The sequence below is a fragment of the Cervus canadensis genome, chromosome 10, assembly GCF_019320065.1.
Source record: "Cervus canadensis isolate Bull #8, Minnesota chromosome 10, ASM1932006v1, whole genome shotgun sequence".
NCBI classification, from domain to species: Eukaryota; Metazoa; Chordata; class Mammalia; order Artiodactyla; family Cervidae; genus Cervus; species Cervus canadensis.
The window spans coordinates 16,521,035-16,547,126 of NC_057395.1; the positions used below are offsets into that span (position 1 = coordinate 16,521,035).

A 26,092-nucleotide genomic window follows, 5' to 3' on the forward strand; every position below is an offset into this window, starting at 1 on the left:
ATGAAATTTTATTTATGCAGAATTCATGTATTAAATATGCACTTCCTCTGTAGTCCGTGTTCTAAACAAAAACACAGGTCGATATGCCTGGTCCTTTTCCCGTTCTCTTTGCACGCGCATTTTGCAGGCACCTCTGACGCAGGGCTGTGCCACCAGAGGATAACACGCGTGTTCTTGGCCTGGCTAAATGAGGCGCAGGCGGCATGTGGGTTAAGACGCCAACAGTGGGAACATGGACAGAAGTAGCACAAAATTGTGAATGCTGAAAAATCTGGTAACAACCTACACATGAAAAGAATCTGAAAAAGAACATATAAATATGTATATGTAACTGAATCACTCTGCTGCACACTTGAAACTAACACATTTACAATTAGCTATCTTGCTAATCAGTCGTGTTCAACTCTCTGCGACCCCAGGGACTGTAGTTCACCAGGCTCCTCTGTCCATGAATTTTTCAGGCAAGAACACTGGAGTGGGTTGCCATTTCCTCCTCCAGGGGATCTTTCCAATCCCAGGGATCAAACTCACATCTCCTTTGTCTCCTTCCTTGCAGGTGGATTCTCTACTGCTGAGCCATCAGGAAAGCAAATTAGCTATACTTCAATTTAAAACAAACAAAACAAAACCTTAAAACAGATGAGTCATAGACATCTACAGAATATATTGTTTAAAGAGGACAAAAACTAAACTGGTTATAGATTTGGAAAACAGCAGAGGAGAGAAATGGTTAAAGGAACCGACATTGGCCCCTCAGGGTGGCTGAGTAATATATGGAGTGTTATTAGATCAAAGTCCCCTATCACCGAGGAGAAAACAACCAAAAATTGGCTTTAAGTCAGTCCAGAAAGATGTCAGCTTATTTTTTGGGTTAATTCTTCGTGCATAAGTTGATACATATCATATTAGATTACAAAGGGAAGTCTTGTAATCTTGTTCCCAGGAGATGCTTGGATGTGAGACAGGAAAGCCCCAGTAACATGCATGACCATTTCGAGTGGCTGATCCACCCAGAGCCACAGAAGCACACTAGAAGACTTCCTGGCGTTCTCACAGGCTCAGGATTTTCTAATAATTCAACAAACACGCGGCTGTCGGAGGGACTGCTCTGTGACTGCTCAGCAGTTCTGGAAAATTCCAAATACTTTTTCTTTGTACAAATGAGGCTAACAGCAAGAATAGACTTTACAAGGACATTTTACAACCAATCAGCACCTCACGAAATGGAATAAATACCTGCTTCTTTCTTAATGCAGTAAATGAGTAGACATAGTTTACAATACAGCCAGAGCTTGGTGCCATTAAAAGAACTGGTGGAAAAAAAGCACCATGCATGGATAAACCTTGCAGATAGTCAGTGTTTTTGGAAAGAGAGTTGGTGGCCCTGGTGTTCTCAGAGGAGTTTCACTGGGTTCTTTAAGCAAAGTCAATCTGCCACATTGAGGAAATCCAGGGTCAGCCTTAATGCTTTTGGTCCCAAGAGAAAGTTGTCCAGTTGCCAGAACATGAAGGAGAAAGAGAAGGAAAATTATCTCCTTTTCTGTCACTGCTGTGAACAGTGATGAGAAGAAATGGATCCTGTGGGAAGGTCTGCAAAGAGAAAGCCTTCTGTTTACTTCTCACTTGACTGAGACTTCTCAGGTCGCGGTGGAGACTTGCTCCTGTGACACGAGGCAGTCATGATACCACAGGCTCTTAAGAATGAAGAATAAATTTAGAAATTATCCAACTTAAAAAACGTATATATGTGCATATAAATATATATACACAGATACACATGCACACACCTCAAAACACCCCACCAGCTAAAGAAGACCAATCAATAGTCCAAGAAATCATTCTTCTTTCTTACAAGAAAGGCACAATGCAGGTAAGAAATACCCAGGGAAAGTCAGCACCATCTCGAGGACTCCAGACAGTTGCCCCAGCTTACTGGGCACTGAAATGAACCCTCCTGCTTCCTCTCCAGACCAGCATTTCCCAGAGAGACAGCAGCATCTCTCTGTTCAGAAAGAGATCTCAGTCATCCACCTTAATCACCAGGCTTCCAAAGAGCTTTTGCCTCCATTGCAATTATGCCTTAGAAATCCCACACCCATTTTGCATGCTAAGCCATGGAATTTTTTAAGAGAGTTAAATCAGAAGCCTTGGGACCATATTACTCTGCCAAATAAGTCATATACATGGAAAATGAACTCCCTGCTAGAAAGCTTCACGCTGTGCTTAGGTGTGTCTCTAGTCTAGTCTTTGTTGAAAAAATAAAATCCTTTTCTTTTGTTCTTTGACTTCTTGTCTAGGTGCTAAGTGAAAAAGTAGAGTTTTGTAGTCCCCGACTTGAACGGAAAGCCCCCTGTAAAACAATTCAAATCATGTAAAAAAAAAAATCACAGCCCTACCCATGGAACTAAAAATGGAAACTTTTAAAACTGTTGCTAAGCAAAGACAACAACCGTGTCCCCTTTCAGAGCTGATAAGAGATCATGAAGTTGAAATTCTGCACAGCACGTTGAAAAGTAGAAGCCTTCATCTTAGGACTTCATTTTTCTTTTAAAGCAAATACCTTTGAAAGCTTGCTAGATCCACACTGGCTCCATCCTCTGCTGTGTTTTTGATCTGTGACACTCAAAAATAGTTACTGTCATAGTCAAATACATGTGGCTAATTTATGGCTCTCTATGCCATTTACACTTAAGAAAAATAATTCTTAAAGCATACTGATATCAGGACAAAATGGCCATGGAAATGAACCAATCCTGTCTGCCCAAAAGTCATATTTCTTTAATCAACAAATAAAAAGAGAACACAAGAATTTTTGTTTGAAAGCTCATAAAATTGGAAATGAGGCAAGTCAATAACAAACTTTCTTCCAAACCCCCTTTCCTTACCCCTGGAAAGCATTTTATGAGACAATGAAAACCTCTAACACTGAGTGATGTGATTAAGTAATAAAAAGCTGAATTTTTCTTTCTATGTAACCCCCACAGGATGCTTCCAAAAGCACGACAAAGGTCTGTATAAAGAATTAACTGTGTGTTGGTGTAACCCCAGATTACAGGTGTTTGTTAAAGGAGATCCCACTGAGATTTTTCTCAGGACTGATTGAACAACAGCTTCATTCCCTCTCATGCTAATGGGCTGGTTAGCAAGCGCTCCCCTTTCTAAGAAGGCTCTGTGAACAGCGTCCATGGGTGCCCTGTCTCAGCCTTGAGTCTACAGGAGAGGCAAGCTTGCACACTTAAAACCTCGTGAGTCACTGATGAGTGCTATCCGGATGCCAGAGCTTGCATGAAGAACCAACTTTTCCTCCACATGCTTCACAAGCGACGGTGGAGCCACCGCAGACGTGCCCAGGCATAACAGAAGGTGGCTGGCTCATCTCCGCCCCTACATGCAACCTACAGGAGAGCGCATGCGCGCCTTTCCTCCGGAGGGACAGCTCAGGGCACACAGCCTTGACCCAGACCGCTGCTCTGCAAGTTCCCGGTAACAAGCAGGTTAAGCCAGCCAATAAATCAACCCTCCAACCAGGGCTTCATCACCCTACACCCTGGACTCTCGGGGCTTTGCAGGCATCTGAAATTTCTTTAACGGGATTACCTTGATGGACCCAGAAATCCTGGAGTCTGTCATCGTAAAATGACTGCTTCCAAGAATATTTATGAGAAGGTGCTTCCATGGTTCATCCTCACATTTTTCCTCCAATGCTCAGGCTGTTTGCATTCTAAATTCTTCTCCCAGAAAATCTTTACCCCAAGAGATACATGTGTATGTGTGTGTGGTGGGGAGGTTGGCTCTATTTTTAAAAAACTTTTTCGTTTGAAATGATTTTACATTTAAAGTTGCAAAGGCTAAACTCCCTTCCCACCCATTTAACAAACTTTAATATTTTGCTATGTTTGTTTAATGTAGCCCTTTCTTTCTTCGTGTGTATACACACACACACACACACAAATGTAGATATAATTAGTTCTGAACCATGTGACAATAGGCTCCATGTTTGATGCCTTACTCTGTAATATATCAACGTGTATTTCCTAAGAATAGTCTTACATAATCACAGTACAGCTATCAAATTTGAGAGATTTAACAATGGCATAATACTTTTTCATCTAGTCTACAGTCACAGACAAATTTCATCGTGTGTCCCCAATCATGACCATTGTAACAATCATTTTGGGGATGAAGGATCCAGTTCATGGATTACCTTTGGGGCTGGAATACTACATCAGGGTGTGTTCTTCCCAAATTGTCCCATCTCTGGCCTGTAATACCATTCACCCCTTTGTGGTGATGCTAATTGCTATCATTTGATGACAGTGCTGTCCCATGTCTTTACTGCATAGTTAACTTTTTCCTTCTGTACTTTAAGATACCTTGAGATTATGTAAGTATTCTGTTCTCCATGGAATCTCCACCTCTAGATTAAGCATCCATTGAGGACTCCTACCTGAATCCATTTTCATTATAATGCTCATGAGTTTTCTTTTTTAAGTAACGCTGTAGAAACTTAACTCACTGAACACTGTCAGTGAGAAAGGGTTTTATAGAAACCCTTTTTGGAGAAAACCCCTTAGACTGTATTAGCACACAACTCATCAGGTTTCTTCATCCACAGGGTAACAATGAAAAGGACAGAGGGAAGGGCCAGTTTTGCCCCAACACACTTTTCTTTTATCCTCGTTTCTCCAAAAGAGTCCCATCCCAAGAGATAAGAGTGTATAGAATCGATAACATCTTCCACTCCTTTGATTCAATATCAAGCATTTTTCATGATGATTACATGCGGCCACTAGTCCAGGGCATTTCCTCCCTTTTGTTTAAATTGCTTCTAGAATAAACATCTCAAAATTTAGGATGGCAGCCAAGGGAAGATAATCTCTCAGGGGAAGACACTGGAATCCTCACAACTTCCATCAGTAAGAAGCAGAGGAAAATGCCAAGCTCCCATTCATTTCCAAAGAAATGCCACAACACAGTATAGCTTCTCACCTTTAGTCCCATGGAATGAAAGCTGGTCTTTCCCCTAAATGGAGAGGAAATCCAAAAAAGATGGAATATATGCGAACCTATGGCTGCTTCCCTGTGCTGTACGGTAGAAAGTAACACAACATTGTAAAGTAACTGTACTCCAAAAGAAAAGGCTGGTCTCCCAAATGTGGAATTTCATACATGGCAATAAACCATGCTACAACATCTCCCATGCAAACAAAGCACATATACATATATTAAAGGTAGAATTTACAGCCATACACACTTTTCCTTGTAAGAGGAGCTCCAGGGATCTCAGAAACCTGACATGCTAATTATCAAGAGAATGCTATACTCCGTACAAAATAAAAGTAAGTGGGGGAGTCTACACTCACCCCCTAGGGTTTATCTTGCTCACTAAAAATAAACATATTTCCTGAGGAGAGATGGAACATGTGAGGTGACAATTCATTCTCCAAGAAAGCATGTGACTTCCCAAGAGCAATTTCACACTTCAAGGTGTAGAATATTCAGATACACAAAACACTTTCCAATCTGTAGGCAAGAAAGTCTACGAAAGTGATTTTTCCAATAAGACTGTAGTTTGACTGAAAAGCAAAACTTGCAACATGACCAGGTCCAAAACACAGATGCTGGCCTGGGCCAGGCTTGCTTCCCTCATTCCTAATCACAGTCTGGCAACATGAGCTACTTCTTGTCATGCAATGAAGAGTTGCTTGTCTTTCTTGCATTGGGATGTGTTGTATTTAAAGTTACTCTATCAAAATCCCAACAGGCAGCCAAGTGAAAAGACCACACGTCTACACATGGAGTGGCAGCGTGTTGCACTATACAGTGCAATAGCTACCTTGTCAATCAGTTTCACTGTCTTTTAGAGCTGGAAGCCTCTTCGATATCATTTTACAGCTCCCTCATTTTATAGGCAACGCAACACAGACACCATTTGAATACATGATCGTTTCATAAATATTTAAACTTATTTAAATATTCATTTGTTTGAAGAATCTTTATCACCTTTGCTTTGTGCAGGGAACAAGCCGGGCCCCAGTTATAAGATGGGGAACACGACAGATGTAATCGCTACTCTCACAAATATTGGACCCTCCTTGTACAGTATTTATTGCTGATAAAAACATCATAGTTTATTAAAAGTTTTCATGTAGATCAACAGTGCTCAATAGAAATATAATGTGAGCCACATGTGATATTTTACATTTTTTCAAATGTAAAGAGGTGAAATCAATGTAACAATATACCTAAATTGAGGGAGGGGGGTTGGTGGAGGGGGTGGAAAGGAAAAAACACTATACTTAATTTACCCACTATGTCCAAAATATTATTTAACATGTAGTCAACATAAAAAGTTATTAATGAGCTGTTTTATGTTCTTTATTGTATTAAATTTTCAAAATCCACTGTGTACTTCAGTACCATTTAGATCTCTCAATTCAGATGCTGAATTTTCATGAGAAATGTTTGATCTGCATTTATATTTCAGAAAAAATTATAGCTAAAAAAAACTAGATTGATAAATTCAGCTATTCCAGTCATTCTTAAAAAAGTTTTCTGAAAACTAAATCGAGCAGGTTTTCTATTTCAAGTTAAATGAATTAAACTTGAAGGCAACTGAAAAGTCAAGCTCTTCTGTGGCACTAACACTATGCCAAGCGCTCAGTGGCCCCACAAGGCCAGTGGCTGCCAGCCCGGTGGCACAGCTCTGAACGGTATGATTGTATGTTCCTGGGGGAAAATGAGCAAGGCAGGGCAGGCATCACAAACCACACTGCACATGTGAAAAACACACGACTCATCTGAGGCTGCAGGGGCCAGTGAGTGGTGGAATCAGAATTCGGTCCCAAGAATTCCACAGCCCAGTGATCTTGCCCTACACCTCACTGCATTAAAAATGAGCATGAAGAGACTTCACTGGCTGTCCCGTGATTAAGACTGTGCACTTCCACTGCAGGGAGAGCAGGTTTGATCCTTGGTCAGGGGACTAAGATCTCATATGCCCAGTGGCCAAAAACCAAAACATAAGACAGAAGCAACATTGCAACAAATTCAGTAAAGACTTTAAAAAGGGTCCACATCAAAAACACCTTTTAAAAATGTGAGCAGGAAAAATCTTACTCTATTCACAGCACTGGAATCAAGATTGCTGGGAGAAATATCAATAACCTCAGATATGCAGATGACACCACCCTTATGGCAGAAAGTGAAGAGGAACTAAAGAGCCTCTTGATGAAAGTGAAAGAGGAGAGTGAAAAAGTTGGCTTAAAGCTCACCATTCAGAAAACTAAGATCATGGCATCTGGTCCCATCACTTCATGGCAAATAGATGGGGAAACAGTGGAAACAGTGGCTGACTTTATTTTCTGGGCTCCAAAATCACTGCAGATGGTGCTTGCAGCCATGAAATTAAACAACACTTACTCCTTGGAAGGAAAGTTATGACCAACCTAGACATCACATTAAAAAGCAGAGACATTACTTTGCCAACACAAGGTCCGTCTAGTCAAGGCTATGGTTTTTCCAGTAGTCATGTATGGATGTGAGAGTTGGACTATAAAGAAAACTGAGTGCCAAAGAATTGATGCTTTTGAACTGTGGTGTTGGAGAAGACTCTTGAGAGTCCCTTGGACTGCAAGGAGATCCAACCAGTCCATCCTAAAGCAGATCAGTCCTGGGTGTTCATTGGAAGGACTGATGTTGAAGCTGAAACTCCAATACTTTGGCCACCTGATGCGAAGAGCTGACTCATTTGAAAAGACCCAGATGCTGGGAAAGATTGAAGGTGGGAGGAGAAGGGGACGAGAGAAGATGAAATGACTGGAAGGCATCACCAACTCAATGGACATGGGTTTGAGTAAACTCCAGGAGTTGGTAATGGACAGGGAGGCCTGGCATGCTGCGGTTCTTGGGGTTGCAAAGAGTCGGACACGACTAGGCGACTGAACTGAACTGAACTGATTCATGGCACTGCGTTAGGCCATTCTGTGAAAGTCAGTTGTATCTGCCTCTTTGCAACCCCATGGACTCTAGCCCTCCAGGCCCTTCTGTCCATAGAATTCTCTAGGTAAGAATACTGAGTGGGTAGCCAGCCTTCTCCAAGGGGTCTTCCAAACCCAGGGATTGAACCCAGGTCTCCCACATTGCAGGCAGACTCTTTTCCATCTGAGCCACCAGGAAAGCCAGGCCATAGAGAATCTTAAATGCCAGATTATCATGCTTGAACTTGAGCCAGCCCAGAGGTAGCACACAGGTGGTTTAAGACATGAATTGAGCCACATGTTTATTCTTTTGGTTAGGTCTAATTTTTCTTTTAAAAATATGATTTTGAGTACTTCTCAGGAGACTTCCATTTTCCAGTTTCCCACAGACCCCCCCACTGCTATTACTCAGAACCACCCAGCCTCACTCACTTTCTGTGCTTTCCCCACCCGTGATGTATTTGAATTTGACAACCCAGGGAGGCAGTTGGTACCGTCAAGGGTTTTCAAGCAAAGGGCGAGAATGAGAGGCCAAGGCTGCTTCCAGACAACTAGTCTGCTCTCTGCACAGGCTAAATTTGTTCCAGTAAAGACTGGAATCAAGGAGACTAGTTTAACTCAAGAGCTGGTCTTTTCTAAAGCTCTTTTTGCTTCTTTCAGATTTATTTCCTTTGAGTGTTCACTAAAATACATTTTTGATCCCAAAAGTTTCTTCCAGAATATCTTAAATTTTCAGTCTATGGCTCAAAGGCAGTTTCCAGTGAAATGATAGAACTACTCTCACTTATAGACACACAGGCACATACATACACAGACACCACACACACATACATACACACACACATTCACACACTGTGCACAGACACACATACAAAGGCACATACACACCACACACATACACACACACACCACACACCACACACACACGCATATACATACCACTCATTCACATACCACACACACACTCACCACACACATACACACCACACACACACACATGCAGAGTTGGTCTCTACCTGAAGGGCATCTGAATGACTCTCACTGAAGACTTCTGAGTGGAAGACAAAGATATAGATTTCAAACATATAACAGTGTCTTCCGTCCCTACTCGTATGCTAGGAGGCACTGGATAAAACCTACGACTCCCATATGTCTATGTCCTTTTCTCCTGAAATATAAATTTATGAATATTTCATCTTTGCTACACCAGAGGCTCCTAGAGGGGGTAACATCTTGGTAGGTTTCTGAGTCTTCTTATGAAAGAAACCAAAGGAATGTTGACTTGGACATTATCATTGAGGAAGGGGAAATGGCCCAATTTTGAGATGCATCAGGTTTTAGGGACCCTTTGCAGGTACAAAATCAAAGGAGCAAAAGTAGTGATTATCCTACCAGTATAAGTTTACTAATTAATATAATTTTGTCATATTATATTTATCATAATTTGAGAAAAGGTAAGAATTTGTCTAAGGCAATACATTGGAAAAGTCTAGCTATATTTTTTGTAATTCAGTTCAAAGTAAATTTTATGTATCTGAAAAAACATACCCTTACTTGATTCTACATGTTTTCATCATGTTGAGTAGGAGAATCTAAAGCAGAGTTTCTGAAACTTGAGTATGTTGTGGGGTAGGGTTGGGAATACTGATTAACATGCAGATTTGTGGGACTCACCCCAAAATATAATGCAATAGATTTAGGGCACCTCAAGTCCTACAGTGACTCTGATGTGGGAGGGACAGCACCTGCAGACTGCACTTGTTGAAATATGGCTCGAGCAATTGGCTGTAAGTCATGGACCTTTCACCTGGGGCAGAGGTCACTAGCCATGTTGATGATTACTTCCCATTATGATGCAATCAGTTGGTTGCACTGGTGACTGCAAGCAATGGCCTCCCTGCATCTACACTCTCTCCAAGAGGCTCTACAGCTCCTCCCGTCAAGAGGAAGCCTACTTCCTTACCTTTTGTGTCTAGACTGGCCTTGTGGCTTGCTGGTCAACTTGCAATGGAAATGTCGGTGTACCATCTTGAAAAGACACTCACACTTCTCTCTCAGATCCTTATCACCACCATGTGAACAGGTCCAGACGAGTCTGCTGCACGATGAGAGCTCTTGCGAAGGAGACACCACCTGTCCCATTCAAGGTGACCTCAGACCAGCCCATAGTCAGCCTAGAAACGCAGAGCTCCCTACCTGGCCCACTGCTGGCAGGAGATAGGTGGTGAGCCTTACCAAGAGCATAAGAGCTGTCCATCTGACCCAAGAGCAATAAATCATACTCTTTTAGGCCAGAGTTTGGAGGAGCCTGTTATGCAACAATAGCTAACTGTTGCTCAGGCAAAGTCATCATCTGGCCTCTGTTCAGGAAAATCTGAAGGAGACTGAATCCTGAAACAGGAGGGAAACACACCTCTTATTTTGACCTAAATAAATAAATAATAAATTCATGGCCAAACTTTACTGGTGGACCAAGGTGGTGACCAAGGACACAGTACAAGATAAGAAGTCTGAACCCAGGTCCCAAACAATGGGATGCGTGCATGCTAAGTCGCTTCAGTCATGTCTGATCCTTTGTGACCGTATGGACTGTAGCCTGCCAGGCTTCTCTGTCCATGGGTTTCTCCAGGCAAGAATATTGGAGTGGGTTGCCTTGCTCTCCTCCAGGGGAATCTTCCCAACCCAAGGACTGAACGCATGTCTCCTGGGTCTCCTGCATTGCAGGCAGATTCTTCACTGCTGAGCCATCCGGGAAGCCCAAATAATGGGATTGTTAACAATAAAAATCTAAAGTGACATCATTTAAAGACATTACAAGATTAAAGATCCAATCCATAATAAAAGACTTTTTTTTAGTGTTCCATCAGTATCTTGCTGTCCATTAACCCTAAAGGAACATAAAAGATAGAGAATTTGTTCTTTTGAATATGAGACACATGTAACATAGTATTTTATATTTCCTGTAAAATCCATAGAATCTATGTGAATTCCTCAAAAGCATTCAAAATCAGATTTTTTTTAGAGCTCCCCAAAGGCAAAACCAGGGCTTCCCCAATGGCTCAAATGGTAAAGAGTCTGCCTGCCATGTGGGAGACCCGTGTTCAATCCCTGAGTTGGGAAGATCCCCTGGAGAAGGAAATAGCAACCCACTCCAATATTCTTGTCTGGAGAATTCCATGGACAGAGGAGCCTGGCGACTACAGTCCATGGGGTCGCAGAGTCGGACACAACTGAGCAACTCACACACACACATACATACACACACACACGGGCAAAACCAAAATTAAGACATCCCTTAATTCAAACACAGCTTCACTGAATTTCCCTGCTGTTGAATTATTATAAGCTGTTTCACCTATCTAGAATGAGAATGCTAGAAAGACCGGGTCTCCTAAGAGAAATATATCTTTGAGCTCCTAGAGCATTTATTATTTTGGCACTGGTTGCATTACTCTGTGCTTGGAAAGCAATGTCTGTGGTGTAGGAGACTCTTTGGAGTGCTGGGTTGCAAAAGAACACACCATATGCTCTGAGGTTCATAACCACAATGGCCTTAAGTCAAGGGTGATGCTTGGATTAAGAATTCTCTTTACAAACTGGGCTTTACATGAATGTAACGGGAACATTATATTCAAAGGCCAGATAAGTTACCTCTTTTGTCTGATAGATCATTATTTCACCTCCTACAGAAGAGAGAATGAACACAGCCTGTCAAAATCATCGTGTTTCCTCATCACTGACCATCTGCATACATACTAAAATGGAGGAAAACTTAAAAGGTCTATTTCTTATAAGACCAAATATTAGCCCCATGGGCCCCATAAAGTTTCCAAACTTTTCTTATTGATTGGCTTCCTTTGATAAAGTGACCCCAAAAGTCATCAAAACAGCCCCCAAATAAGAAACCATATTATGTAGTGTTCTGTAAAATTACATATACCAACAGTAAAAACAGGAAAAGAAAGCCAGAAAACAGATTTCAAGATGATTTCCCACACATTTCAACAAGTTTCCTACCAGGTAAAAGTCCCAACTTTTAAATGATAATCCCCTGAACAAGGAAAATCTTAAGGTTTCATGAGTCAAAATAGCCCTAGGTATATATTTGTGGAAGATTTCCCCCCATTTTAGGTTAAACCTGTAGTAAACAGTCTTTGTGACTGTACGGACCCTGACATTTGGCTCTTTTACTAGAAGCTTGGTGGCTTGCAGCACAAGCGTGCCAGCACTCCGGGACTGCCCTCTCAGTGTGAGCGGTCAGAGATGATTAACTGAAAAATATTTCCAAGTTAAACATTGATTCGCCTCTGCCTCTATTTATTCCTATCTTGGATGACCTTTCCAACTCTCTTTTTCTTAAACCAAAGAAAGCAGGCACCAGTGGCTTTGCATGTCTCAGTAGAAAAGAAAATCAGAATTCTGCATTTGCTGGTTCTTGCAGCTTTATAAAGAAATGAGCAGGGCATTGAAGTGATCCAAGGAAGTCTATTTTTCTTTGTACACACACACAGGCAGACAGACACATACACCATACTTATGACTTGAATGAGATCCTTTCTTTTTTGTTTCAATCACTATCTTATGAAGTCCACACAGATTCAGAAGGTCTGAAACTAGCTTAGTGTACGAGCTAGCTTGGACCTCATCCTCTTGCTCCTTCTCTTCCTACGTTAGGAAAGGGGCTGCAGATACTAAAGATATCCACCCTCCAGATCTCAGTCTACCACTTCAATCCATCACCAAATCCTGTGGCATCTCACTTTGAAGTATCTTGTATCTCTCTCTCTCACACACACACAGACATCCCCCTTAGCTCAGTCCCCACCACTGCTCAGCACTCCAAGCCTTAAAGTTTATGGGATGGCCCCTAGCCGTCTCTCCTCTTCATCCTATTTGCAAGATGACAGTTAGTCTTACTGGAACCCAGCTGCCATCATGCCCTTTTCCTGTTCAAAAATCTACAATGGCTTCCTACTGCCTAATATCAACAACAAATTCCTCCTCCTGGGCCAAAAGACTTTCCATAATGTTGTCCCATTTTATCCAATCCATCTAATTTCTTACCTTTTCTCCACTGTGTAACCTTTATCTAATTAGGCTAGTTTTTCCCAGGTGACCACCCACACTACCCAAGAGGATTAAAACTATTTACTAATATCTTTTAAACCTCTCCAGCCAGGCACTCATGAAGTGTGCCCATGTGATCTCCTCTGGCCAATGAATTCTATGCAGACAGAAGTGACATATACAATCTCTGGGTGAAAGTATTTAAGAAAAAATTCATGTTTCTCACCTCTTCTCCTCTTTACAACAAAGACCGATTAACTCCAGATGGTAGCAACTCCATTACCCTGATCCCTAAGTGAAGATGAGTTTTAGCAGGTTCCTCCTCCTCCATTGCTTATGTCACTGAGATTTGGGGGATGGTTGTTGCTCTATCACAAGCTAGCCCATCCTAACTAATATACCCACTGTGCTGGTTCCTGCCTCCAAGCATTTTTACTATACGTATGCGCTATCTCTACTTCCTCCTATTTTTTGAAGTTCTGCTCAGGCATCTGGATCCAGCACAAGTTCTCTTTCATGCCACAATGATCTCCCCTTTCTCTCTATGGATATGTACCATCATACCCTTTAACCTTCAATTCAACGGTGACTAAATACTTACTGAACTCTTTGTGTTAACAACTGTCTTAGATACAAAAACATGAGACATGATTCTTATCACCAAGAAGGATACAATTAGAAAATCATACAGTAATAGCAGATGCAACATAAATTGTCAGAATGCAAAAATGGCTCATTGCTAAGCCAGTGACATAAAGACATGCTGCCAATAATGTGACTAAAGGCATTCGGGAAAGCTTTCGGGAAGTTAAGAGCTCCCTTGAATAGCCTGTAGCCAGAAGGAAGAACATTTTAGGTAGAGACTTAGAGACAGAGCAAAAGCACAAAAAGAAACACTTAAAGTTGGATGTTCATAAAAAGAAGTTTATTTGAAAAAATTAGCATAGGAAAGTACTAGAAGAAAATAACAGAAAGATAGTTGGAGTCAGATTTTGCTGAGTCATATGCTGAAGACTTTGAGCTACTTCCTACAGGAACGAAGAGCTGCAAAGTTGTAAACAGTAGAAAGAAACATGCAAAAATCACTTTATTGAGGTGATCTATCTAACATTTACAAAACAGACGGATTGAGTGAGGGTAAGAGGATGGAAGCATTATCTAATTCCACTCAAACTTAATAAATGCTTATGTCGTCTCTCTAATCACTGTGTATCAGTCAGCTATTGCTGTGTAATGAGTCGCCCTCAGATTTAGTTGCTTAAAACAACAAGCATGCACAACCATTTATAGTTGTCTGGGTCTGCCGGGCTGCTCTTCTGGTCTTGGCAGGACTCACACATGTGTGGGCAGTGTCAGGCTGGGTAGAGAGGGAACTCTGTTGATGTCAGCCAAGCTTTCTCACGTATTGTGAAGGTTACTGACTACAGACTGATCTAGGATGGTCTCCACTGCGGACAACTGGGCTCTCCAGGTCATTTCTCACCACCCAGCAGCCTAGCCAAGGCTTGTATGGTCATGGCAGGCATCCCAGAAAACAGATAAGCACATAAATCGTCTTCAGGCCTGACCTAGGAAACGGCAAGAGAGTACTTCTGTTGATTCAACTTGCCAAAGCAAGTCACAAGTCCAGCTCAGATTCAAGATGTGAGGAAGTAGATATAAAGTCACACTGTGAAAGGTGGGGTTGCATCCAGGCCATTATCTGAGAAGCAAAGATACAAGGAACTAGGCATCCTCAGCTAGCCTTTATTCATGCTCACTTTACTCTGCTATAAGCCAGGGAGTTACATTATTACACTCACAGTTTACAGATGAGGAAACTGGGCTTCCACTTGGTTAATAATTCACCTAAGATCATATATAACTGAGTATAATCAGTATCTGAAATTCAGTCTAAGACAAAGCCCATGGAATTTTACTTTTTGATAGAAATCATTGGCACTATTGGTAAAGAGCCTGCCTGCCTGCCAAAGCAGGAGACATAAGAGATGCAGGTTTGATCCCTGGGTCAGAGAGCTCCCCTGGAGAAGGACACAGCAACCCACTCCAGTATGCTTGCCTGGAGAATCCCATGGACAGAGGAGCCTGGTGGGTTACAGTCCATGAGGTCACAAAGAATCAGACACAACTTAGCACATTATATTGAACGAGAGTGAAAATCAACAGTAAAGGAGAAAGAACATTTTGCTGACATTAAAGAGTTAAATTCAAGTACCAGTTATGTTTGTTTCTTTATCTCTAATAGATTCAGCTGTTTTGTAGAGGCTAATATAACCAAAATATCCAGACACATAAAAGTATTTTGAAAACTACAAAATTCCATACAAACAGAATTTATTCTTATTCTAACATCTTTATGGAATCTGGAATAAGTCTCATAGAAGGAGATGAGCAATAACCTCCTGGGAAAAAGATGCACTTATTATCTAAAATTATCTAAAATATGCCGTGCCAAAAATACTTCCAAAAAATTGGCCAAATATCTTAGTATCTTATGCTTATGAGAAGTTTAATTAAGTTAAAATTCCTGGCTGTTAATAAATTATTATTCAAAAAAAAAGAAACTATTGTTAATATTTTTAAGGCACAATAATGCTATTGCAGTTGAAGCTTTGCTAGAGTTCCTGTTTTTTAGAGTGTAGTAGTCATGGGTGAAATTATACGAGGTCAGAGTTTTCCAGAAACATTAGAAAGTATAAGTGAAAGATTAGCTACAATTAATTATTGAAGCTGAGTAATGAGTACTTGTATGTCTGTTTGAAATAATAAGATATTTATATGAAAGAAAAGTTTTTCTATTTATTTAAAACCTTCCAAATAGGAGTAGCTTCCCTTCTTTTAAAATAAAAGCTGTTTGCATTTGATATTTCAGAAATATTCCCAGAGCCATAGGCATGACCTATAAGGCCTGGATATTGTTTCTTTCAACATGAAAACTAATTGCCAAAACAAAACCCCAATATCATCTTTTCTCAACAGCCAGAGGAGCAAGAGTTTCCTAAGCAGCTTCTCAGACTTAATTCCTAACTTTCATTCTAACATCAAGTTTCAACCTTACACATTAACCATGGCAATCTTACCCCACCCTTGCTATCTGTTCCTAGCAATCGTCCATTCACCCTTGTCTGGGCCACCCTCTCACAGTCTGTTTTTCTGAGCAGCAGAATATAGAGTAAGGCTTGTGTTGATTTTGTGCAGTCCACATTCCTGGAATGTTAGCGCTGAGCATAGAATTTGACCTGTAACACAGTGAGGAAAGAGTTCAAATGCAAACTCCAAAGATATCCATCCCACAGAATAAATGCCAATAAGCAATTTCCTTTTCCCAGCCTACCAAAGATTTTTAGCAGATAGCCCATAACAGACAGAAGCCATGCCAATATTTTATAACCCATAAAATTTCTTCAAGCAGTTGTACAGATTTCCAGCCATCCTTTGATCAGTCATTGTAACAGTGACTCGGGGCTTTTGCCTAAAAATGATTCCTAGATCTCGATATATATACAATGGAAAAGATCTGGCCTTCAGAAGGTCTCTCATTAAAGCGCTAATCTGTTCCACCACATTCTTCTGAGACGCAGCAGTCAGCATCCAAGCCGGCCTCCATGGCCAGCCCTAATAAGACTGATAGAAACAGCTTAAGTAATTGGATTGCTCTATGGGATTGAATGTCCGACAACAAAAGATAGCCATCTCTATGTGACCACCCCATCTTTGTCCCCACAATGAATTCATTGAGCCAGGCACTCAGAGGTTCCCGGACCCCGGCAGGAACGACAGACCAGGAGCACAAAGGCTGGGCCAGCTGATGAGCCCAGAGACAGCGACTGCGATTCCCAAGAGTGAATTACAGGGGACACAGGCAGCACACAAAGAGTTGTGGGATCATTATCATAATCACATTACTGCACTGGTCCCCGCTCCCAGCCGAGGTCGGTGTCGGCTACTTCTCATTCTGACTGTGGACTTCACACTCGTTTGCAACCTGCAGTCTCCTGTGTACCACTTCCTGGATGATGCACTCTGAAGCCCAGCTTGTTTCTGGGTCCTGTATGGTTTCTTTTCATAAATTTAAAAATATTTTTTATCCAAAGAGACTGACAATAGAGAAGTGTTCAAGTAGTCAGGGAAGAAGATGGTGGTGCTAAAATGATCTCCTATTTGTCTCCAAATCTGTGACTTGGGAGAGCATTGATCACCCATGACAGTATAAATGCAAAGTCAAAATCCTACTTTTGTGTATAACTTCAGACAGGTCTAAACAGGGCTACTATAAACTGAAATGTTGATTTATAAGTTAGGTAGGTCTGAAGAAAGTTAACACAAATCAGAACATTGAGATCTAAAGCTGGTTCTGGGGGCTTGCCTGGTGGTCCAATGGTTAAGATTGAGTGTTTCCAGTGCAGTGGGCACGTGTTCCATCTCTGATCAGGGAAGTTAGACCCCACATGCCATACAGTGAGGTCAAAAATATTAAAGCTGGTTCCACAGTGAAAGGCAGTGAGTAGGTCCACATAGTCTGAAGCAACATTCCCACTTTATATTTTGCTAGAAGTTTTGACATATTTATTTCTTGACCACTGGGTATTTCATTTCCTCAGCACTGTGACATAAATTATTTTCACTTTTAATTTCTCTGGGACAGTTTGGGGCTGTCATCATCTCACTTTATAATAAACAGAGACACTGGTACTATAACCATGACCAAAACTGTAATAACACAGCGGCAATAATAATAGTAGACATGGCATTATTAAACAATAATGACTCTAGATGCTCCAACTTAGACGATTCTAAATATTTCTAAATGAAGTTCTGGTTTAGCCATACAGTGTTCTGGAAGAGGGCTCCAGGACCATTCCTGGTACATTAAAATGGAAAGAAGCAGCAAAGCCAGGACACCTTTGCTTTCTCAAACAGTGGCACCAAAGAAGTCCAAATACAAATGTCTTGACATCCAGTCCAATACTCCAGGTCTTTAAAAAGCATCTTTCAGCCAAGATTCCTTGCCCAACTTGGCGAAGAGATAGAACCAGCCTCACAGGCCAAATTGTGACTTTGGATCATAACTAAAAATACACAATCATATGTTGTCCAAAGTTGGCATGATATTCCCTTCTCCACTTATCACACTGCCAAATGGAGGACATCGTCTCAAGTGCTGGTGCTATAACCATGAAAAAGATACTTCTAATCATGGGTAAAGAACGTATTTTTCATTTTGACATAAATAATGAGCAAAACCATAGAAGGATTTTTATTCAACCCTTCTAAGCAGAGACTTCTGGGAGCTTTGCTGATTTCTTGGTGGGGAATTTTTCAGAGGAAAGGGCATTTCTAAGTTTCCAATCCAGGAGGTCACTCCTTCAGTGGAAAGCTATGGTCTCTTCATCAATGTAGCCTACAACCATGCACGATATTTGTGACCATCACATCTGCCAAAACCGAAGCTACTGTGATAAAACAAGCCTCAAATTCAACAAAATATTCCAAATTTCTGCTTAAAATGCCTTCACTTCTTTTTATTTTTTAAAAGGGACTAAAGCACCAAGAAGCAACAGTGAGAACTGGGCACAGAACAACGAGCTGGTTCCAAATTGGGAAAGGAGTACGTCAAGGCTGCATATTGTCACCTGCTTATTTAACTTATATGCAGAGTACATCATTAGAAACATTGGGCTGGATGAAGCACAAGTTGGAATCCAGATTGCTGGAAGAAATATCAATAACCTCAGATATGCAGATGACACCACCCTTATGGCAGAAAGTGAAGAGGAACTAAAGAACCTCTTGATGAAAGTGAAAGAGGAGAGTGAAAAAGTTGGCTTAAAACTCAACATTCAGAAAAACAAAGATCATGGCATCCGATCCCATCACTTCATGGCAAATGGATGTGGAAACAATGGAAACAGTGACAGACTTTATTTTTGGGGGCTCCAAAATCACTGCAGATGGTGGCTGCCATGAAATTAAAAGACACTTCCTCCTTGGAAGAAAAGCTATGACCAACCTAGACAGCATATTAAAAAGCAGAGACATTACTTTACCAACAAAGGTCCATCTAGCCAAAGCTATGGTTTTTCCAGTAGTCATGTATAGATGTGAGAGTTGGAGTATAAAAAAAGCTGAGTGCCAAAGAATTGATGCTTTTGAAGTGTGGTGTTGGAGAAGACTCTTGAGAGTCCCTTGGACAGCAAGGAGATCCAACCAGTCCATCATAAAGGAAGTCAGTCCTGAATATTCACTGGAAGGACTGATGCTGAAGCTGAAACTCCAATATCTTGGCCACCCAATGCGAAGAACTGACTCATTGGGAAAGACCCTGGGACTGGGAAAGATTGAAGGCAGGAGGAGAAGGGGAAGACAGAGGATGAGATGGTTGGATGGCATCACCAACATGATGGACATGAGTTTGAGTAAACTCCCGGAGTTGGTGATGGACAGGGAAGCCTGGTGTGCTGCAGTCCATGGGGTCACAAAGAGTCAGACATGACTGAGCGACTGAACTGAACTGAGAGCACCATCAATCTATGCATAAGAAAATCAAGGACAATAATATTTGACACATCTTTAAGAATGACTGTTGTGTAAGACAGGACACTGCGTCTACTTCTAACCCTACACCAGTCCATCTCCCTTCCCCATCTATGCCTCAAGCTCCTCCATTTCCACCATTCATTTCTCAATTATATGCCCTGCCTGTATTGAACACTGTTTTGCTTTTTTCAATACTGTGTATTTCTTGCCTCTTTCCCTGGATCATAAAACCCTCCAGCAGAATGGAGGGGTATATAATCAACCAATTTCTCTCAGTGCCCAACACAAAATGGCATTTCCCAGCATGTCACTGACCATTAGGATGGGGGTTAAAACACCAGAGAGACAGAATTTGCCACACTGCTATACAATATAAATATGCATTCATGTCTTAGCTTTGAGATCATCACCAAATTACCAAGAACAAAGGAAAACAATAGGTGTTTATTTCCAGTGTTTGCAGTCTTTCTAAATTACCAAAGGTATGACTAGGACACAGCCACAACTTTGTATAAAACTTGAACCTGGGTTACAGGAAATGTGTGTCTGTGCAGACATGACCTCTGTCTTGGACCGGTAAGTACGCACTGCCTCTGTGACTAAGCGTGAAATCACCCCTTTCCTGAGACCACGCCCTGCTCCCTTCCCACCTTCTCTGGGTGTCACAGGCAAGCAGGACACGGTTGAAGACAGGCAGACATAGGTCTTCCTTTCCCAGCCACTTTACTTTTCCCTTCTTTCTAGTCATCATCCTCAGCTTTGCCACCAGTCCTTGCTTTTTTTTTTTTTTCCTATAAAAACTATTATTTATTTTCCTTTAAAAACAGATATAAGAATTTGTCCTCAGGGTCATGCATAGAAGTTTAGACCCAAGTTGAAAGGCTTTTAGGCAGCTTGGAATGCTGAACTTTTCACCTTAACAATGAGTTAAGGTGACAATGGGCATCCTATATCACTCAGTGGTCTCCACAATGTTTGATCCTTTGAGCATTTCTGAAGGCTGAAAAGACAGAGGTCAAGGTGATAGTCAGTTGGGTTCCTAGTGAGAGCTCTCTTTCTGGCTTGTAGATGGCTGCTTTCTTACTGCGTCCTGCACGGCAACAGAAGACAAGACCAGTTCTTCTTTGAAAAGGGTCTGGAAATTTCTAATCAAAGGGCTTTTCCCTGTCCCCTTGGAGCTTCTCCTAGGCCTGGGAGGGAGGCCTAACGAGAACTCGGGCTGATTTCTCCCCTTTATCCTTTTGCCTAGAGCAGTCCAGGCTGATTGTCACCTGCAGGTCATCTGCCTCCCAGGCTCTTATCTGATTTTCTAGGGCTTTCCCACATAGCACAACATAGGTACTATACATTGGTAGCCTGAAATGTGTAGGGAACACTGGACCTGCATAGGCATTTTCTTTACATTCTATACTTTTTTTTTTTTTGGCCACTCGATAGCATGTAGGATCTTATTTTCCCAATCAGGAATCAAACCCAGGTCCTTCCAGTGGAAGCTTGGAATCTTAACCACTGAATTGCCAGGTAAGTCCCTACACTCTACATATTTGTTGTTTTTTTAATAAATTCATCACCAACATTTTACAATCAAGGGATTTTACATATCAGTTGAGAAGCCTCACTGCTCCTTAGAGACTGGGAGGTCTGGCTGTCCGTGGGTTGCATGTCTCCCTGGCACCGTTTAGACACAGAGGCAATATTTCCCTTTAGTGCTCCCTATCACCCCTCACTGTTGTGCCCCCAGGATTACTTGTATTCAGTGAGTACCTGCCGAGGCAGAAACTGGAGAGCAGTTCACAAAACATGATTCCTCTTCTTTCTGAACACACAAGACTTTCTCTCCCATCCTCCCTTGCAGCTAGGTGTGGTCATGTGACTGTGGAATGGAAGGGGTCACTTTACGGTGACCGCTATAAAATCCCTCACAGGTGATCATCCATGCTCTCTTCTCCTGCACTGGATGGAATCAAACCCTGTGTTAAAAACAGAAAGATGTCAGGTTGGCAGATCCACCTGCAAGGAATGAAACTAGTTTTATCATGTTTGAGTGATTATGCATTTTGAGTTCTTTTGTTATAGCAGCTAACATGACCTCAGTACACATGCCTTTGAACTTCCTAGGAAGTCTGTGACATGATTTAATGTCTCACCTTACATTGATTCAGCCGTTATTAATCTCTCTGAAAGGCACCATTTCTTATAGAAATCTACCCATCATGAACTTCAAAAGATATACTTCCATCCTGGAACTCCTTAGTAATTAGCTTTTTCTAACAACATTAATTTGTGCAGCTATGTTTGTGTGTGAATTTGCCTGGCCCTTAAATCTTCATCTTATACCCTAGAATTCTGACTCTGATCTCTATGACCTTCTTTTTGGAAAAGTAAGGGATTCTTACAAACAACAGAATTAGAATAAATAAAATCACAGTCCTTGGAATCTGAAAAAATTCACTGAGACAGTTTAGTCCATCAATAAAAGTTTTTTCCAAGGTAACCAAGGTCTAGAAAAAAAAAATGACTTGCCTAAAAATAACACAGCCAGAAGATATTAGAGAGAAGAATCAAACTCTCCTTTTTTCTTCCTAATGCAGAGTACTTAACATTATCCTCCACCTCTGATTGCAACCCCAGTGTTACTTTGCCTTTCTCCACCACACACACATCTCCAGCAATTTATGGAACATTTATTATGTGCCAAGTACTATCTGAGTCTTTTACTTGCATTTTTAAAAATTTAATCTCAGAATAGATATAAGAAGTTGTATTATCATTTCTATTTTTCAGATGTGAAAAAGCAATCGGTTAATGAAATTTTTAAAGATCACACAGCTAGGAGATGGAAGGTAGGGTTTAGGTCAAAAATCCATATTCCTAAAGGCATGTTATATTTGCGTGTTGCAATCTTATCCTGCTCTCTAGAGGAGCACTTTTGTGTCAATTACCTTTTCTTGGGAAACAAAACACACAAAACATGGTAGCTTAAAACAACCATCACTCCTTTAGCCCCTGATACCATGGGATGCCAAATTTGGGCTGGGCTCAGCAGCACAGTTCTTCTGCTGCTCTTGGCCGGGCTCACTCATGTATGAGGTCAGCTGTTGAGTTAGCTGGTAGGTAGATGAGTTAGATGGCCTCATACTCATATCTGAGACCTTAGCTGGGAGAGCCAGGATGACCGACACGGCAGGGTCTCCCTCCACAAGGCCCCTCCTCCTCTAGCAGGCCAGTCAAGGCTTGTTTCCATGGTGATGGTTACAGTTTCCAAGAGCCTGAGAGCACTGAGAAAGGCAAATACCAAGGCACAAGTACTTTTCAATTCTATGTGGATTTTTGACTGAGCCAAAGCTGAGTGCCCCAATTCCCACATTGTATTGTTCAAGAATCATGATATATGAATATATATATATATGATATCCTTCTATTTCTGCCATAGAGAACATGATAGAAGCATATATATATATATATAAAACAGTGATAGTATGTATTTCCTCTACATTATTTGAAAATAAGTTAAAACAGACATAATGCTTCTTTACCCTTAAATATTTTGGTGTGTATTTCCAAAATCAAGGCTTACATAATCAACCATACAATTATTAAAAATTAGGAAATTAACTTTACAATACCGCCACACGATCAATCTCAAACTGTCCATTTAGCAGCCATTAGCAACATGTGACTATTTATACTTAAATTTAAGCTAATTGAGATGAAGCATTCAGTTCCTTGGTCACATGAGCCACATTTATAATGCTCAATAGCCGTATATGCCTAGAGACCATTGTATTGAATTGTACAGAGAACATTTGCATCATCACAGAAAGGCCCATTGGACAGTGTTGACCCATAGCTTTCAAATACTGTTTAGGATATAATTACAGATTTATAGACATAAAATAGGTATGTTTACAAGATTGTAGTCACAAGGTAGCGATTATTACCTCCAATTTTTACGTATGGAGACAAAATTAGGAAAGTGAACTGAGTCCATGGCTGTATATTAGATAAATTCTGTAGGCAAGGATTAGAGTCCAAATTCTATCATTTGAAAGACTTTTCTCTTACCATGATACCACATTCCATTTTAGAGAATGTCCCTGTCTTAGGCTGGATACTCAAGAAGCAGAACCTGAGACAAGGTCTCATGTGCTTAAATTGATCAAGTTCTTCTTTTACTCAGGAAGAACTCCCAGAGAAATAGGAGAAGGTTGGGAAGTAGGACAGGAGAAGTGAGTCACAGGAAGTGGCCATTTCAGACCCGTCCCAGCCCCAGTCTGATTCTGTGGGCTCCTGTGGCATGAACGATGGCACACGCTCTGTCCCGCCGGGAAGCAAGTGAGCAGGGCTTCCACACACCCACACTGTCGGCCACTGGCTCCAGGCCGCGCCAGCAGACACAAGCTCCCAGGTTCTTCTGGACCCCTGCTTGCAGGATGGACAAAGCAGCGACAGTAGCCCAAGGGCGGTCCTCTGAAGAAGGTCAGCAGTTCCCACTGCTGGCATCAAAGCACACAGAGGCCGAGGCGTGACGCCGTCAGCCAGCAGTGGGTCCAGGAACGTGGGCAGCAGCCTGGCAGAAACCGCGATAGGGTATTCCACCTATTTTTATCAATAAAATGTGTTCATGAAACATCTCCCCGTGCGGCCTTTTGTGTAAATAAAACTTAAAATAAATCTAGCTAGTTTGTAAATAAATGCTCATTTACTTACCCTGGCCTCTTTCCATAAGACATTTGCTTGAGCCTTTAATACCAGTTGAGGAATTATGGGTGTGGTAGGTGGGGCCATCCTTGATAAGCAGCATAAAATCAAAGGGCAGGAGCCATGGAAAACAGATCCAGGGACAACCTAGCGCAAAACAGAGAGGAATCAATCCTTTTTCCCCTGCCTGGCAATCCACCCAGACTAGAGAAATTCACGCAAACTAGCTCAGTAAAGAGGGCATTGTTTTGTAACCACACAAGAGTGCCTCAGATAACTCAAGATGGCAAAATCCGGTGGGGCACTTTGAAGAAGTTGGGGAACCGCTAGGAACAGACTCCATCTCCTCTTTCCTTTTTTTCTCCTTTCCTACCCCAGCTCTCCAGTCCACAGGCCACAATGGCTCCAGGAGTAGATCCAGGGATACAAACATCTCACTGTCTGAGTTACTTACATTCTCAGCCAGGGCAGAATCCAACTGGCTCCATTCCCATCACGTGTCTCCCTCTGCTCCAATCCCCAGAGACTGGGAAGACTGGGTCTGTCTGTGTAAAGATGGCCAGGGCTTCCGATGAAAATAAATGGAATGGCAGACTGTTTTCTCCCCCAAACCACCAGTCCTCTGTACTCTTGAGAACCTCAACACGCCTCAGTTTGCGAAGCAGGGTCTGATTCCCTTCTCTTGAACCAAGGCTGGAGCTGCTCTGACCAGTCGATAGAATACGGCAGTAGTGGTGCGATGGAAATTCCAAGGCTGCTAGGTCATGTAAAAGGTGCCGTTTCTGCCTGGTGCCCATGTCTCTCTCCATCTCTCGCTGTCTCCTTCTCTCCCTATTCACACTTGGGCACCTAGCCACCAGGTTAGCCACCGTTGAAAGGCCGGATGTTGACGCTCCCCCCAACAGTTCCACCTAAGGCCCCTCGACTAGCATCCACCACAGGACACCATCACAAGACCTCCAGTCCAGCCTTCAAGCTGCTCCAAAGAACCCTGAATCGAGTAGAGGTGAGCTATTCCCACCAAACCCTGCCCGAATTACTGATTTACAAGCAAAATAAATATTGTTATTAACGAATATTTTTGCTGCTGCTGGTTTGAGTCACTCGTTTGTGGGGAATCCGTTGCATAGTCACGGTAACTGGTTTCAGTGAGCTTCGGCATTCCCATCTTGCCCCTCACCAGACTCCTCCCTCTGGATTTCTGATGACCTTCATGCTCCAATTCCCTTGCCTGGTCTCCTCACCTCACTGCCAACCAAGCCAAGCATGGCGCTAAGGAGTTGCAGAAGAGCAGTGTCTCCTTACTACATGGTTTCTATTCCTTCGAGGAGGATTTAGGATCCTCACTGCCCTCCCAGAACATGCAGGGTGGGAAATAAAAATAAGACCACTATGTATACTTTAAGTAAAGAGTGTGAAGAACAGTCAAAGATGAAGCCATTCAGCTTGGCCAGGTGTAGGATATGGACTTTTTATATCCATTTATTGGCACGATAAAATATATAGGGGAAAATCTGTATTTGTTCAAACATACTACTGTGCAGAACCACTGAGACGTCGTCCCTCCTTGAATCCATCCTGACCCAAGACCTGTGGGTTCTGAAATGCCAGAAGTCTGTCTCACACATTGTTCTGGAGTGACACCTCCTGACCCATCACGCTGCAGGAAATCTGGTGAGGTGTGGGCCCTTTCTTATTATTTTGGCACGTGGTAGCATCCCGGACCTCATATTACTTCATTTTTAAAACATCATTAAGGGACTTTCTTGGTAGTGCAGTGGTTAAGAATCTACATGCCAGAGCAGGGG

The 26,092-nt window shown here is 41.9% G+C and overlaps 1 protein-coding gene across 1 annotated transcript in view; it reads left to right on the top strand.

Annotated features, from left to right (window-relative positions):
• The first annotated feature begins 23,887 nt into the window (after window positions 1-23,887).
• LOC122448388 (translation initiation factor IF-2-like) overlaps window positions 23,888-26,092 on the top strand; it is a 29,232-nt gene continuing 27,027 nt past the window's right edge. Inside the window, exons 1-2 of the mRNA XM_043479664.1 lie at window positions 23,888-24,062; window positions 25,190-25,290. Of these exons, the coding sequence (XP_043335599.1) occupies window positions 23,888-24,062; window positions 25,190-25,290 (276 nt within the window). The remainder of the gene's footprint in view (window positions 24,063-25,189; window positions 25,291-26,092) is intronic.